General features: G+C 34.8%; 1 protein-coding gene across 3 annotated transcripts; it reads right to left on the reverse strand.

Moving 5' to 3' along the window:
• Positions 1–1,104: 1,104 nt before the first annotated feature.
• LOC122301256 (uncharacterized protein SYNPCC7002_A1590-like) lies at positions 1,105–17,100 on the reverse strand. 3 transcript variants are annotated; one of them, XM_043112474.1, is made up of 7 exons: positions 16,734–17,098; positions 16,443–16,633; positions 16,279–16,324; positions 15,700–15,782; positions 15,491–15,607; positions 14,160–14,220; positions 1,105–1,139 (listed from the first exon to the last, which is right to left on the reverse strand). In XM_043112474.1, the coding sequence occupies exons 1-7, from the start codon at positions 16,963–16,965 to the stop codon at positions 1,120–1,122; spliced, it is 750 nt and encodes a 249-aa protein (XP_042968408.1). In that variant the 5' UTR covers positions 16,966–17,098; the 3' UTR covers positions 1,105–1,119. The 3 variants fall into 3 exon arrangements, with proteins under 3 accessions (XP_042968408.1, XP_042968407.1, XP_042968409.1); XM_043112473.1 differs by lacking the exon at positions 1,105–1,139 and adding an exon at positions 8,508–9,036 and having other exon boundaries at positions 16,734–17,100; XM_043112475.1 differs by lacking the exon at positions 1,105–1,139 and adding an exon at positions 13,934–14,055 and having other exon boundaries at positions 16,734–17,097.
• Positions 17,101–17,978: the final 878 nt, after the last annotated feature.

Below are 17,978 nucleotides of genomic sequence, written 5' to 3' on the forward strand. Positions count from 1 at the left end.
TTTAAATGTCATTGAGGCTCCAGAAGAGTTCATGAAAACTGCACATATTTGAAATATAAATATGAAACCCTTGCGGCTTCAAGGGGAAGATGGATGATATTATTATAGTAAAAGAATCTTCTGATTCTTTTATGGACGTCCATATGAAAATTATTCGACTTATCATAATTGATTTTGGATTATCAAGATAACTATGAAAAGATACAAATATTTTGAATCATATCACCTTTTGATGCATCATAATATTTGATTCAATAATTTGTATAATATCATCTCAAAGAGAAAGCTTACAGCTTTTTCAATACGAGCTTCTGACCTAAAAAGATATTCATTATCACGTCCAATCTCTTAGTTTCTTTGAATGAAACGCATCATTCTTTTCACTTCAGGAAATAGAATGATATAAATTCATTATCATTCACTTCAGGGAATGATGTAGATATAGTAAGACGTGATTAATGATTCTTATCAAAAACTCATTATTTTACTCAGTCACTGAAAGACCTGATACAAATTTAGAATATATTGTGAACGTTTGCATTTCATATTGCTACTTCAGGAGCATACTCGATATTGCTACTTCAGGAGCACATTCGAGACGTTCATTCAAATATATATTCTTTTCACAATTTCAATTATGCAATTTCAGGTACATAAATCATAATGAGCTTTTAGTACAAGTATCAATCATTTAAACTATGAGATACTCAAAAGCTATTATTGATTTAGGGCGATCCTTCAGGGATGCTCCATTTCCATTCTCAGATAAATCATATCATCAATAATTTATAACAAGTATAAAAGATTAAATAAAATTTGTATCTAAACTATATAAATAAACATAGAATTTATCAAATAATAATAATGAATATAACCATAAATATTCACCTCAGCAATTATAAATAATATATTAAAAAGTTATTTGAAGTTGAAGATTACTAACTTCAGAAATTTGAAGTAGAAGATCATTTAATCTTATCATGATACCTGTGATCTCGGTCTTCAAATGCTCCAATGTAACCAAATGCTGAGGTGATACCTGTGGTCTCGGATTCAATAATTTATCAAATAATACATGTGATAGCTGTTGACTTTAATCCTCCAACGTAACCAAATGCTTTACTCCTCCCACCTGCTTTCTATTCCTCGCAAGTTGTTTGAATAAAAACAAAAAACAAAAATAGTAAGGGTCCCATGTGTTTCTAAAAGTAAATCCGTCCAAAATGAAAAAGAGGAAGAAAACTTTGCTTTTTGATTTGAAAAAAGCTCCAAACATTTTTCCCAAGAGTCACGTGAATGTGTCTCCATTTCATTTTGAAAAGAAGCCAAAAACCTGCTGCCCCACTTTTCTTTTTCTCTGTCTTGTGAGTCACTTTTAAAAACTTTGTTAAAAAGTCTTAAAGTTTTATCCCTACTTTTCTAAATGGGTTCCAGTAGCGCTCAGGCAAGTCTGAACTGAAACGCACTCACAACACAGCAAAAAGCCGTGATTTGAAGAAAGATATTAGGGAGGATTTGGACCAAATATAGAAAAGAAATTCTTCATTAGTGTTGCGGTATCGGCACAAGCTAAATCTTCTTCAACTTCTCCATGTTCTTGAAACCTGCAAAAGTAATAATCATTACCAAACGAAGCTCTGAAGCCTTCCTCTAGATCTGAGGTTGGGTTCCAGGCAATCATAGCTTCCCAGTCATGGCCGACAAAGAAGACATGCTCCTTCAGGCCAACCAGCTCGGCTGACCGTTCGTAGCCATCATGAAGGGTTGGGTAGAGCCACCTGAGAGTCCCGAACAGGACCCCCCTTCCGAGCTCTCCCTGAGATGATCCACTGGTACAGCCGGCACCTCTTGCTTTAAGTCTCAAAAGCCACCTCCGAGTACATAAGCACCGACGAAGAGGAACAACATGCTGAGACCCAGAAAAAAAAAATCCTCCCATGTTGCCGTCCGATTTCCCCTTTACTCTCTGTCATTGATTTTGTTTGTACACCGGCCAACGTAGAGATGAAACGAAGTCTCTGTTTGTAGCAAGGAAAACCAAGTCCTTTTATACAAAAGACCAATTCTTATGTAAATTAGAGCTGCGTCTGCTGGATCTATTTTCATTGGATCTATACAACTGCAGAATCTCTGCAGTCTGTGATGACTACTGCAGACGTATCGTCCGGTCAACTTTAATCGTTGAGCCTCGAACTGTATCAGGCTAGGGCCAGAGCATGCTCGCCGTAAGACTATAACTGCCATGGACGTCGTCTATGCTTTGAATCAACAAGGCAGGACCCGTTATCGAGCAGCACCGAGCTACAACTCCTTCCCGATTCGCCAATACCCAGAATAAACCGGAGGATCCGAGCGTACGGGACGGCTGCCAATGGAAACTCACAGATCATCTTGCTGGATGCTCAAGAGAAACTAAAAAGAAATTCAACGGAGGAAGCCAACGAACAAGCACCAGATCTGAGAAAGGAGAGAAAAAAAACTGAACGACAGTCCGTGTTCAATATATGTTTCGGCTTGCAGTTTCACCTCCAATTTTCACTTTTTCTGAGGAAGAAAATGGAGTTGGGAAAGAGGAGGAAGATCATGAGATTCGTGCTGATAATGTGTTATGAACTTAATGAAAAGGAGAGAGTTTCAAAAGATTGAGAGAGTGTGAGAGGGGAGATTCTCTTATTAATCTGTATATCATATAAGATCAATATACCCATATATATAGGGTTACAAAAGAACTATCTTGAATTGTATGACCACATTTAGCTAGCCGTCAAATGCATAGTACTAGTCGTCAAATGCATAGTACATAGTGCTAGCATAGTGAGCTAGCCGTCAAAAGCATAGTTCCATTTGTACTCCTATATATATCGTTGAATCCTTTAAGAAATTCATAAGTTTGATAACAGATCAATAAGAGAATCTCTTCTCTCTCAATCTCTTGAAACTCTCTCTCTCTTTTCATTCAGTTCATAACACGTTATCAGCACGATCGCCAACCGGAGGCCCACTTCCATTCTCGTTGTTTTCGGCGAGTCCCAACCGGAGCTGGGTTACCTTCTTGAAGCCATACAGGAACCGGAGACCCCATCGCCACAACGTTTCTCTTCCGATTTCGTTTATTGTTACATCGGCTATAGTCTCACATGATTTTATTTAGAGCTACCTATCTATCCATCTTTTTATCTATCTATTAATCGTCTTAAGCTTTCAGGGAAAAATCCAGCACAATCTATTGTCAAATGCGGCACAGAACGAGCGTCTTCCTCTCCGGGCTGTTGTGCAAGTTCTGTTCTTTGAGTAGCTTCAGCTTTGCCAAGCCATCGCGGGAACGCTCTTGTTGAAAATGAGGGAGAGGCGACCCATCGATCTCGGTTTTTGCTTTCCTGTAGTTTTGACTTTTTTTCAGGTGATCAATCACGGCGTGTCACCGGAGGCAGTGAAGAAAATGTTAGAAGTGGCTATTGGGTTCTTTAGCCTGTCGGTGGTACAAGTTTTCAACGCCTTGTTTTTATCTCATTTGTTTGTTTCTTGCTTTGAATAGAGAGAGAAGAGAGAATTTTTTTTCTTTCCACCATCATTATCATGAATTTTCGGGAGAGAGAGAGTGTGTGTTTGTGCCTCAATCATGCATGCATAGGACTTTTTGTTTTTGTTGAGGTCGATGGCCCACGTTATAAGTTGTTTTCCAGCCTCGTGACAAAACCTCATGAGAACGATATGGTCTCACGTCCTCAACCGGCAATAGTATCTGTAGATGAGATATTAAACTTGAATAAAAAAAATAAAAATAAAATAAAAAGTGGAAGCCTAGTGGTCGGCGATGGTGGGCTGCATGAGGGCCCTACTCCATGTCGTTGGTCTATTTTATACAAAGTTGAGATGTTAAAGGCCTTTTACTATAAAAGGAAATTATAAAAGTCCAAAATGGCTACTGGACTAAATTAGTTGGCTCTTACCTATCCTCTTAAGCATCTTTAAAATCGACTAATATGAAATGCTATTTTTATACGATTCTTCATCACTGTAAAGTCAAAAATGGCAGGCGGGCACAGCTGGAACTTTATTAAAGCTGTAACATGCAATTTCTTAGAATTAATTTAGAAATGACTTGTTAGTAGGTAGTATATGCAGGAGTAATTATGGCATCTCTTTAAAGCAACAATCGAGTGGTCTCTTCTTTATGAGAGACAACGTGCATGAAGATTTTGATGATTATGAAGTTATTGGTTCTATTACAAGTTATGATTATTGAGACGCTGGATAAATTAGACTTTTCTTGAAAACTTTAAGAGTAAAAAGTAGAGTTGGTAACACACGTAAAAGACCCTCGTGATTAGGTGAGAGGTGAGCTGGTTTCTATCCAGGAAAAGGATTTGGGTCCATGAATTCTCTCAAGACCAAAATAATGGCTGTCAAAGGAAAAGTCAAAAATGGCACAAGTTGCAAGGGTGGAGCCTTACCATTTCGGCTTTATGCGATACATTCATTAAAGGAAGCATCTTTGGATAAGTATAAAAAATAAGCCAACTTGTTTTTGGTATTATTATATGGAGCTCACTTGCTTTTAGAATTACTACATGGAGTCTTCCACCGTATATCAAATACGACATTGGACCCAGTTTGTCCTCGAAGAGATAAAGGATGAGTTCAATCAACGATAATTTTTTTTATAATTGGCATATCATGTTTGACTAATAGTTTCTATTAGTTTTCTGACATGAGTCATGTGCCGTGATCTTTTCAATCCCAGTAATTTTTACAATACACGAAGGTCCTGATGACACTGAAGATAGTAATCTTCTATTTCAAGTAAGTTTTTCAATATATTATTTATAATTCTTGAGGTGAGTATTAATGATTACATCTCAAGTTATATCTATGATGAATTAAAATTTTTATAATTCACATTTTAATGTGATTAATTTTATTCATATTGTTTAGATACAAGTTTTATTTATTGATGATATGATTTATCTGAGCATGGAAATGGAGCATCCTTGAAGGATCGCCCTAAATCAATAATAGCTTGTGAGTATCTCATAGTTTAAATGATTGATACTTGTACCAAAAGCTCATTATGATTTATGCACCTGAAGTTGCATAATTGAAATTGTGGAAAGAATATATATTTGAATGAACGTCTCGAATGTGCTCCTGAAGTAGCAATATCGAGTATGCTCCTGAAGTAGCAATATGAAATGCAAACGTTCCTGAAGTAGCAATATGAAATGCAAACGTTCACAATATATTCTAAATTTATATATGGTCTTTTAATGACTGATCAAAATAATGAGCTTTTGATGAGAATCATTAGTCACGTCTTACTATATCTACATCATTCCCTGAAGTGAATGATAATGAATTTATATCATTCTATTCCCTGAAGTGAAAAGAATGATACGTTTCATTCAAAGAAACTAAGAGATTGGACGTGATAATGAATATCTTTTCGGGCTAGAAGCTCGTATTGGAAAAGTTGTAAGCTTTCTCTTTGAGATGATATTATACAAATTATTGAATCAAATATTATGATGCATCAAAAGGTGATATGATTCAAAATATTTGTATCTTTTCATAGTTATCTTGATAATCCAAAATCAATTATGATAAGTCGAATGATTTTCATATGGACGTCCATAAAAGAATCAGAAGATTCTTTTACTATAAAGTCTTACCACCAGAAGTGGAAAGAAAAATTTGCCAGAAGCAAATAAAATGAAATAATTCGACGTTATCTTGATGTGAACCAGAAGTTCAGATGATAATTAAATTTTGGATGTAATAAGATAAAAATGTCTCATATTAGTACATGATAACAGGTCTTCAAACCTCCGCATTCCAATGTTCTGCATAATCTTCTTAAATGTTGCAATTGGTAATATTTTAGTGAATAAATCTGTCAAATTTTTACTTGACCGTACCTTTTTGATATCAATTTCAACTTTCTTCTCATGAATTGCAATGATCTTCTTGTGTGTATCTGAAAGATAACTTCTTGTAATGAAAAGAGAGAGAGAGAGTTTCTCTTACTTCACGAGAGATGCTGTATCATAATTTTATCTATAAAAGAGATATTCAGCTCATCTTCATTCGCATCTCATCTTCTTCACTTTTCTATAATCATACTGCATTTTTATTCTGCAATATCTTTCTGCATTCTTATCCTACAATGGCTAAACGATCTTCTCATGGCCAATATATGAGGTACTCTGCACCTCGTTCATCAGCTGTTTCTGCTTCTACCACAGGTGTTATCATGCAATATAATGATCTGACTCATAGGTCAGATAATGAAGCTATCTATGAGCTTGTGAGTCTCGGTACCCGATACTCATCATCCACTGTCGCATTTTCTCAACGACTGCAATCCAGAACTTGTAGAGTTGACAATCTCCACGAGAATATTGCTATACTTCAGCGACTTCTTCTGGAGTCCAACATGAAGATAGAATCAATAAAACAAGAGAATAGGAATTTAAAATCCTTAATTAAATCTTCTTTTCGATTGCCCACCCCTTACTTAAATATAGAATTTTAGCAGCTAGAATATGAGACATTTTTATCTTATTACATCCAAAATTTAATTATCATCTGAACTTCTGGTTCACATCAAAATAACGTCGAATTATTTCATCTTATTTGCTTCTGGCAAATTTTTCTTTCCACTTCTGGTGGTAAGACTTTATAGTAAAAGAATCTTCTGGTTCTTTTATAGACGTCCATATGAAAATCATTCGACTTATCGTAATTGATTTTAGATTATCAAGATAACTATGAAAAGATACAAATATTTTGAATCATATCACCTTTTGATGCATCATAATATTTGATTCAATAATTTGTATAATATTATCTCAAAAAGAAAGCTTACAGCTTTTCCAATACGAGCTTCTAACCCGAAAAGATATTCATTATCACGTCCAATCTTTTAGTTTATTTGAATGAAACGTATCATTCTTTTCACTTCAGGGAATAGAATGATATAAATTCATTATCATTCACTTCAGGAAATGATGTAGATATAGTAAGACGTGACTAATGATTCTCATCAAAAACTCATTATTTTGATCAGTCATTAAAAGACCATATATAAATTTAGAATATATTGTGAACGTTTGCATTTCATATTGCTACTTCAGGAGCATACTCGATATTGCTACTTCAGGAGCACATTCGAGACGTTCATTCAAATATATATTCTTTCCACAATTTCAATTATGCAACTTCAGGTGCATAAATCATAATGAGCTTTTGGTACAAGTATCAATCATTTAAACTATGAGATACTCACAAGCTATTATTGATTTAGGGCGATCCTTCAAGGATGCTCCATTTCCATACTCAGATAAATTATATCATCAATAAATAAAACTTGTATCTAAACAATATGAATAAAATTAATCACATTAAAATGTGAATTATAAAAATTTTAATTCATCATAGATATAACTTGAGATGTAATCATTAATACTCACCTCAAGAATTATAAATAATATATTGAAAAACTTACTTGAAATAAAAGATTACTATCTTCAGTGTCATCAAGACCTTCGTGTATTGTGAAAATTACTAGGATTGAAAAGATCACGGCACATAACTCCTGTCAGAAAACTAATAGAAACTATTAGTCAAACATGATATGTCAATTATAAAAAAAATTATCGTTGATTGAACTCATCCTTTATCTTTTCGAGGACAAACTGGGTCCAATATCGTATTTGATATACGGTGGAAGGCTCCATGTAGTAATTCTAAAAGCAAGTGGGCTCCATATAATAATACCAAAAATAAGTTGGCTTATTTTTTATACTTATCCAAAGATGCTTCCTTTAATGAATGTATCGCATAAAGCCGAAATGGTAAGGCTCCACCCTTGCAACTTGTGCCATTTTTTACCTTACATTTGACAGCCATTATTTTGGTCTTGAGAGAATTCATGGACCCAAATCCTTTTCCTGGATAGAAACCAGCTCACCTATCACCTAATCACGAGGGCCTTTACGTGTGTTACCAACTCTACTTTTTACTCTTAAAGTTTTCAAGAAAAGTCTAATTTATCCAACGCCTCAATAATCATAACTTGTAATAGAACCAATAACTTCATAATCACCAAAATCTTCATGCACGTTGTCTCTCATAAAGAAGAGACCACTCGATCGTTGCTTTAAAGAGATGCCATAATTACTCCTGCATATACTACCTACTAACAAGTCATTTCTAAATTAATTCTAAGAAATTGCATGTTACAGCTTTAATAAAGTTTCGGCTGTGCCCTCCTGCCATTTTTGACTTTACAGTGATGAAGAATCGTATAAAAATAGCATTTCATATTAGTCGATTTTAAAGATGCTTAAGAGGATAAGTAAGAGCCAACTAATTTAGTCCAGTAGCCATTTTGAACTTTTATAATTTCCTTTTATAGTAAAAGGCCTTTAACATCTCAACTTTGTATAAAATATACCAACGACATGGAGTAGGGCCCTCATGCAGCCCACCATCACCGACCACTAGGCTGCCACTTTTTATTTTATTTTTATTTTTTTTATTCAAGTTTAATATCTCATCTACAGGTACTATTGCCGGTTGAGGACGTGGGACTATATCGTTCTCATGAGGTTTTGTCACGAGGCTGGAAAACAACCTATAACATGGGCCATCGACCTCAACAAAAACAAAAAATCCTATGCATGCATGATTGAGGCACAAACACACACACTCTCTCTCTCTCTCTCCCGAAAATTCATGATAATGATGGTGGAAAGAAAAAAAAAATTCTCTCTTCTCTCTCTCTATTCAAAGCAAGAAACAAACAAATGAGATAAAAACAAGGCGTTGAAAACTTGTACCACCGACAGGCTAAAGAACCCAATAGCCACGTCTAACATTATCGATGGGTCGCCTCTCCCTCGTTTTCAACAAGAGCATTGCCGCGATGGCTTAGCAAAGCTGAAACTACTCAAAGAACAGAACTTGCACAACAGCCCGAAGAGGAAGACGCTCGTTCTGTGCCGCGTTTGACAATAGATTGTGCTGGATTTTTCCCTGAAAGCTGAAGACGATTAATAGATAGATAAAAAGATGGATAGATAGGTAGCTCTAAATAAAATCATGTGAGACTATAGCCGATGTAACACTAAACGAAATCGGAAGAGAAACGTGGTGGCGATGGGGTCTCTGGTTCCTGTATGGCTTTAAGAAGGTAACCCAGCTCCGGTTGGGACTCGCCGAAAACAACGAGAATGGAAGTGGGCCTCCGGTTGGCAATCGTGCTGATAACGTGTTATGAACTGAATGAAAAGAAAGAGAGAGAGTTTCAAGAGATTGAGAGAGAACGAGAGAAGAGATTATCTTATTGATCTGTTATCAAACTTATGAATTCCTTAAAGGATTCAACGATATATATAGGAGTACAAAGGAGACTATGCTTTTGACGGCTAGCTCACTATGCTAGCACTATGCACTATGCATTTGACGACTAGCACTATGCATTTGACGGCTAGCTCAATGTGATAGTGTTAATCATGAAAGTGTTCCTTTTTAATTAATGTATTTCCTTTATCTTATTATAAAATATTTTTATATTCTGCAATGTTTTGTAGTAATGAAAGTTTTATTTATTCTTTTATACTTGTTATAAATTATTAATGATATGATTTATCTGAAAATGGAAATGGAGCATCCCTGAAGGATCGCCCTAAATCAATAATTTTATTGAGTATCTCATATGAGTGATACTTGTACCAAAAGTTCATTATGATTTATGCACCTGAAGTTGCATAATTGAAATTGTGGAAAGAATATATATTTGAATGAACGTCTCGAATGTGCTCCTGAAGTAGTAATATCGAGTATACTCCTGAAGTAGCAATATGAAATGTAAACGTTCACAATATATTCTAAATTTGTATCAGGTCTTTCAGTGACTGAGCAAAATAATGAGCTTTTGATAAGAATCATTATTCACGTCTTTCTAGATCTATATCATTCCCTGAAGTGAATGATAATGAATTTATATCATTCTATTCCCTGAAATGAAAAGAATAATGCGTTTCTTTCAAAAAAACTAAGAGATTGGACGTGATAATGAATATCTTTTTGGGCTAGAAGGTCGTATTAGAAAAGCTATAAGCTTTCTTTTTGAGATGATATTATACAAATTATTGAATCAAATATTATGATGCATCAAAAGGTGATATGATTCAAAATATTTGTATCTTTTCATGGTTATCTTGATCATCCAAAATCAATTACGATAAGTCGAATGATTTTCATATGGATGTCCATAAAAGAACCAGAAGATTCTTTTACTATAAAGTTTTACCACCAGAAGTGAAAAGAAAAATTTGCTTGAAGCAAATAAGATGAAATTATTCGATGTTATCTTGATTATCATATGTAGAAGTTCAAATGATAATTAAATTTTGGATACAATAAAATAAAAATGTCTCATATTCCAGCTGCTAAAATCCCAGCGATGATTGAAGTCCCTATAGGACAATTAAGAAATTCAGCAGTCTAAAGACATGTATAAAGGCATGTGAGACTTATCGATACAAAAGATATAGTATCTCAAAAGAGAAAGGCACAAATAATTTGGTACTCCTGAAGAGGTCATTCCCACAAAACAAGCAATAAAATCCATCCAAATTCTCTGTATAAAATTCTCCTATATAAACTCTTGAAGAGTGCCTCCTGAAGAGGTTTTTCATGAAAATGTATTCCCTTGAAGAGGGACAGGTACCTGAAAATAACGAGATTTCGTTACATTTCATGAATAATAGAGAAATTATGGATAGAAATAAAATTGTTGTCGACAATGTATTTCTATATGAGATGGCAATTGACATTACCAGAAGTAATGATGAAAGTGAATCAAGAATCGTCGAAGAATACGACGTAAAATATTGGCCAAATTTGAAAGAAACAATTCCTGTAGAATTGATTCACTAGTAAAATATGATGCATCGAGACTTATAGTCCAAACACCTAAAGAGGTGATGCTTGTTGAATGTCAGTGGGTATTTATGAAAAGGAAATAAAAATGTGATATATAAATCACGAATCAGTTTCTCAATTCCTGCAGAATTGATATCACTAAGTAAAATGTGATAAATATGGACTTGAAGTCCAAACACCTAAAGAGGTGATTTTTGTTAAATATCAGTGCATATTTATATACATGATATAAAAAGCTTGAATCTTTTAATATGAAAATGTGATATAGAAATCACAAGTTAGTTTCTCGAAGAAACAATATTGATATGATTTTAAAGTGGTTGAAATCATATTGAGATTTTTATTAGTTTGAAAGTTACCGAGAGTTTGGATATGCATGATTAACTGCATATTTATATGGATCATTGGATCATGATATATATATGAAAATCCCTGAAGGATAGAAAATGTCTGAAGCTTCTATATGAATACATCTGGAAATATGTATTCTATCAAGTTTCAAAGATCCTTATATGATCTAAACCAATCCAAAAGCAAATGGAAACAAGCTATTATTACAGTTTATATATATGATTTAAATGTCATTGAGGCTCCAGAAGAGCTCATAAAAACTGCACATATTTGAAATATAAATCTGAAACTCTTGCGGCTTCAAAGGGAAGATGGATGATGTTATTAGTCATGAAATACCATCTTTTAATACAATTAGTATTTCAGATTCATATTATGGGTTTGATATGAAGTATGCATTATTAAAGAAGAAATAAAAGGGAGCACACAGAACATCTACCAAAAGATAGAAACACAAATATGAATATTTGTAAAATATTATTTTATTATCTTGAAGCAAGAATTACAGAAATTTGAGGCACTTTGCCTCATTCTTTAAACGCTCTTGTTCTCCAAGAAGTTGCATGGCATCCCTATCTAAAGGGGTGGGCAATCGAAAAGAAGATTTAAGCAAGAATTTTAAATTCCTATTCTCTTACTTTATTGATTCTATCTTCATGTTGGACTCCAGAAGAAATCGCTGAAGTATAGCAATATTCTCGTGGAGATTGTCAACTCCACAAGTTCTGAATTGCAGTCGCTGAGAAAATGCGACAATGGATGATGAGTATCGGGTACCGAGACTCACAAGCTCATAGATAACTTCATTATCTGACCTATGAGTCAGATCATTATATTGCATGATAGCACTTGTGGTAGAAGCAGGAACAGCTGATGAACGATGTGTAGAGTACCTCATATATTGGCGATGAGAAGATCGCTGAGCCATTGTAGGATAAGAATGCAAAAAGAGATTGCATAATAAAAATGCAGTATGATTACAGAAAAGTAAAGAAGATGAGATGCGAATGAAGATGAGCTGAAAATCTCTTTTATAGAGAAAATTATGATACAGCATCTCTCGTGAAGTAAGAGAAAAGAGATTAAATATAGCTTCATAGCTCTGCGGCGTCTGACAGGACGCCTGACAGCTGCGGCACCTGACAGCACGCCTGAGACCTACAGAAGAGTTGAAAATCCGCGGTGCTTGTCTAATCTAAAAAGGCTGGCCACCGTTTTTATTAAAAAAGGAAGTTAGCGGTTTAATGTTGATGAATTCTCCACTAACTGTGTTATTTACAAAAATTCCAGAATAGTACAACTCCAGAAGAGTAGTGATGAGCAGAAAGATCCAGTTGTGATTATTTTATCAACATGGATCAAGTCTACAGTTAGTTGGATGTACAGATGCGAGTTATCTTTCAGATACACACAAGAAGATCATTGCAATTCATGATAAGAAAGTTGAAATTGATATCAAGAAGGTACGGTCAAGTAAAAATCTGACAAATTTATTCACTAAAGCATTACCAACTGCAACATTTAAGAAGATTATGCAGAACATTGGAATGCGGAGGTTTGAAGACCTGTTATCATGCACTACCAATTGCAACATTTAAGAAGATTATGCAGAACATTGGAATGCGGAGGTTTGAAGACCTGTTATCATGCACTTTTCAGGGGAAGTAATGTCTTAAAGACTTGTGCTGATTGTACTCTTTTTCCTTCGCTAAGGTTTTATCCCACTGGGTTTTCCTTTGCAAGGTTTTAATGAGACAATCCTAAAGCACTCGGCGATACACATGAATACTGTACTCTTTTTCCTTCGCCATTGATTTTTTCCCATAGGGTTTTTCCTTGGCAAGGTTTTAACGAGACATATTCTTTAAATATGGTCATCCAAAAGGGAAGTGTTATAAACTATCTTGAATTGTATGACCACATTTATCTAGTCGTCAAATGCATAGTACATAGTACTAGCATAGTACCAGCATAGTGAGTTAACCGACATATGCATAGTACATAGTGTTACAATAGTACTAGCATAGTGAGTTAGCCGACATATGTATAGTGCATAGTGCTAGCATAGTACCAGCATAGTGAGTTAGCCGACATATGCATAGTGTATAATGCTAGCATAATACTAGCATAGTGAGCTAACCGTCAAAAACATAGTCCCCTTTGTACGCCTATATATATCGTTGAATCCTTTAAGAAATTCATAAGTTTTATAACTTCTCTGAACTCTATGTCTCTCTCTCCTTTTAGAAAATTTTATAACAGGATATATATATCCTTGTTTTATCAAATTGAAGTTGTACTTTTCCGAACTAAGATTGATTTATGGTCTCAATCTGGGCCGTTTCAGGACTCTTCAAAAATCAAAAGCAAAGTCACCGGGCCTTACCACCTAAAGACTTTATGAAAAGATTAGAGGTCTTGGTTCGGGGTAATATGGGACTTTTCTAACCAAGTGTAGGAATGATCATAACCCCCACTGTTTTTTGGGCCACGCTTGAAACAGATGGGAGTTCAACAAGCCCACTACAGTATCTGCGAGGTATCTCGCCTCTTATCACAGAGAACCGATTAGGGATGCGCTTATGTTTCTCGGAGCATATTGTCTACCATTTTACAACCTTAAAGAGCAAAGTAAAGAATTGATCGCACGCGACCCAAGCAATCAGAAAAGCCACTTACAGATGAACTGGTAACAGTCTACAGCAATAAGTTGGATAAATAACTTCCTAGATATAGTTTATTGATTGTTTCCTCCTGAATATAAATAAGCAAGAGAACAGCGAAAATGGTAAGACAATATAAACATATGGTGAATCCAGGCACCGGCAAGGGCTGTTATCCATAATCTCAAATCTGACCTGTCCCAAGAGGCTGCCTTGAAGCATCACCGGAAGCCCATGCTTGATAGTCCTTCACAAGCTGCACGACCAATCATGAAATACAACACATCCGATAAAAATCAAACATATTTGGCTCTACAGTACATGAGCCAGAAATTGTTTGCCACATGCAAATTATTATCCGATATTTTTAATACTAATGAGAGGACCCATAAGAATCGAAATGGAAGCTCATCCAATAGACTAACAGAAAATAAAACTCCACATTTTATTGAAATGTGAAATGTCACACATTCTTCTTATTATTATGATTCCAAGGTCTGGCAGACTTACGTTATGCATTTGCTAACATGTGGGCTCTCAGCATTTATTACCAAGTACAATCCTTGCACAATTGATCTAAAAATAGGAACTAATACGGAGTTATATCTTAAACCTATGATGTTGGCAACCACCAGAAGGGAGCAAAACTTTTTTGATAAGTAGAAGAGATAAAAATTTATACCGCTGAAAGGTGAGATAGCGGCACTGGCACCCAATCTAGTATTGAATGCCTTTCTCTGAAAGTCAGATGGTGGTTTCTACCTTCAAGTGCTCAACAACAGAAATGAACTATTTGATTTGCCAGGATACCAAATACAGAATATATTCCATACTAGATGTTGATTTTCCACTAGCAAAACTTGGAGAACATATCTCTGCACTAGCTACGGTCTTCTCGGGAAACATTATTACATGTTTACCCAAAAAGTCTAAAATACATTGAAACAGCAGTAGATTGTTGTTAACACTATATATATATATATATATATTTTTTTTTTTTATAAGTAGTTAACACTATTTCCAAGAGGTCAAGTGTCAAGAATTTGTGAAGAATCACTTATCAAAAATATAGAATTAGGGAAAAATCAACAAGAGCTTGAGAAAAATAAAGGACAAGTAGGAGATAAGGAGACATGTAAGGACTCCAGCTGCTCGGCACCATTCAGCATATCTATAACTTAAGAATTCTAAACCAAAAAGTGCTCAAGTAAATGCGAGTTTTAGGAAGCACCATTTAGTTTTTATTTTTATTTTTTTATAACTGGGGATCTCGGATCTCATCCATTTGTAAAAAACTAAGGTAGGCCTTAACAAACAAAAATATTCCACATGGGAGATTCTCTGCCACAACATGGACAATAAGTTGTCATTGATGTCATTGTAAACCAAAACTGCTATCTGTAATCATATTTCAAATTACAACATGTTCCAAACACAGGTAAATTTAATTAAAGTGAATTGCTTGAGTAGCAAACTGCAAATTTTTTATTTGATAAAATTGAAAGCTAATTATAATCTTGACAAACCTGTGCCATAAACCGGGGTAGCATAATCCGTAGTATTTGCTCAAGGACTTGGGTGCCAGTTGATTCAATTGCTTGCACTGGAATTGGACGAAATGCCGAAGGAACCTCAATGCCAACCTGGATGCCACAAAATATATACAATCTTTACATTCTTACAATCACTTTAAATGTCTTGTTCTGCCTAGAAAAGAGCACTTCAAAATCATTACCTCAATGACAGTATCTGAGGTCAGTTGTTGCACCAACGAGTTGCTTTTGTGGCTCTCACATGATATTTGGTTCACCATAGAAGCTGCATTCCCATACCAAATCAATGTCAAAGCAGTCCTGAAAATAGCATAAACCAAATGATTCAAACACAATAAAGGTTTTTCTATGAGACGTTTTATGTCCTTTTTTTTTAAAAAATAATCAAAGATATATTGTTGCGTGCAAGTTTTCTATGAGACAATAAAATGGACACGTATTTCCCAGAATAAAAAATTTTCCACCAGTTAGTTCAATCTACATACCACACCCATTTTTCCATACCGTTACTTTGTACAATAAATAATCATTGTTAAGGCAATTTTTTTAGTACACACAAACTCCCCCTTGAATCAATAGTTTTTTTTTCCCCCTTTAACATCTAAATGCCTTTTTTTTCCTTTAACATCTAAATGCCATATTTAGGCACTCATCCTGTTTTAAGTTTCTAACACATATAAAGCTGATTCTTCTCCTACAAACTGATTCCATTTTGTGCCGAGAACATTCATTCCTGAACCAATTGCTAAAAAATGACTAACCGTCAAATTTGTCATTCTGTGCAGCAACAATCGGCGAACCCTCAAGCTGCACCAAAAAAAGATAATCAGAACGCAGAAGTCAGAAAGGGTACCACCAGATCCAACCCAAAAGCACTCACAAGATTTTTTTTTTTTTTTTTAAAAGAGCGAAAACACCCAAATACCTTGCAGGACAAGAGCCTAATGCAACACCCATCGGGCTGCTCTTCCACTCTGACAAGCAGAACAGGGCAAACCTCGAACGAGAAGAATTTAATCCTATACACATAACACCTAAACGTGTTTTCATCCACCCTCTCAATCCGCTCCGCGTCCAACACCGAGTACTGACTCGCGGGCAAGCTCATATACTCAACTGCAACAACAATAAATAAAAGCCCCAATCAATATCCCCATACCCCTATTATTTCGAATTTTAACTAAACCAGAAAGATACATTCCCATCCTGACATTACCTAGAGGCCGTTGGAGTTGGCGAACCGAAACAGACTCTTTACGCCGAGCAACGAATCGGGCTTTCTGGACTGAATTTGCCGATATACGAAGCGAGGGCCTGGAAGTTTCCTCGGCTGAGGAAGCTAACCCCACTGAACTATGCCTGAAGCAGAGAGATTTTCCGGTGTTTGAGCCCGGATACGAAATGGAACTCCATCCAACACTGCTAAAACAAGAAGAACTTATTGCCATCAAACCACGAAGATAATTTCCCCTGAGGAAAAAGAATAGATAAAAGTGCAAAACTATTCTATTATTATTTCTTATCTTTGAAGATTTGTGTGTGGATGTGCTTGGCGTGACTCTGCGGGGCAGCGGGCGATACAGATTGGTGGCGAGGAACCGGACCAAGAGGACGTGGCTCGGTACACCTTTGCTAGGCGCACGTGATTTTTTGTAATACAAAATTTGAACCAAAAAACTTTGTTATGGATTTTCTTAAAATTTAAAATTTGTTTATCGATATTAAATGAAAACAATAAGAGTAAAATGGTCATTAAACGAGTGATTAGGGACTAGTTGGGATATCAAACTATTATGATAATATTCTATTTATTATATTTATTATTATTTTGTATATACTTTTTATTACTATTAATTACTATTTAATATTTTATTATTATTTTTTTATTACTAATTACAGAATATCTAAAATCACCTCATTATTTAAATTCTATTTTAATCACCCGTCACTCGCGGTGGTCAAACATTTTCCTTTTTACCTAGACTCGATCATCATACAAGGTAATGAGTTTTATTTGGTAAAATATTATTGTTGTGGAGGATTGTAAGATTGCAATAAGTAATCTCCTAAATTCCTTATATCATATTAAAATGTGGCATAATATCACACGCACATTATACGAGGTTAGTTATGACGCCCCTAGTGGTTTATGCGATGAAATGCTCAATTCCTATTATGTTTAAATTGTCTGAAAATATCAATTTATTACATAAAATAGTTAACTAGATTCTACGAGATTAATTTTTTATTTCTTGAACATTGGGATTAATTTATTATAGACACAAATCACAGATTCACAATGACTAAAATAGATATTTTCTTTTTATCTTAAAATCTAACTTGATTAAAAAAAAATACTTAATATTTGATTAAAACACAACCCAAAAAAAAAGGATATAAATACGGTAAGGTGATTGTTAACTTTCTTTTACGATATTGGGAAATAACCATATTATCAAGA

This window comes from Carya illinoinensis, chromosome 2, assembly GCF_018687715.1.
Source record: "Carya illinoinensis cultivar Pawnee chromosome 2, C.illinoinensisPawnee_v1, whole genome shotgun sequence".
Classification (NCBI taxonomy): domain Eukaryota; kingdom Viridiplantae; phylum Streptophyta; class Magnoliopsida; order Fagales; family Juglandaceae; genus Carya; species Carya illinoinensis.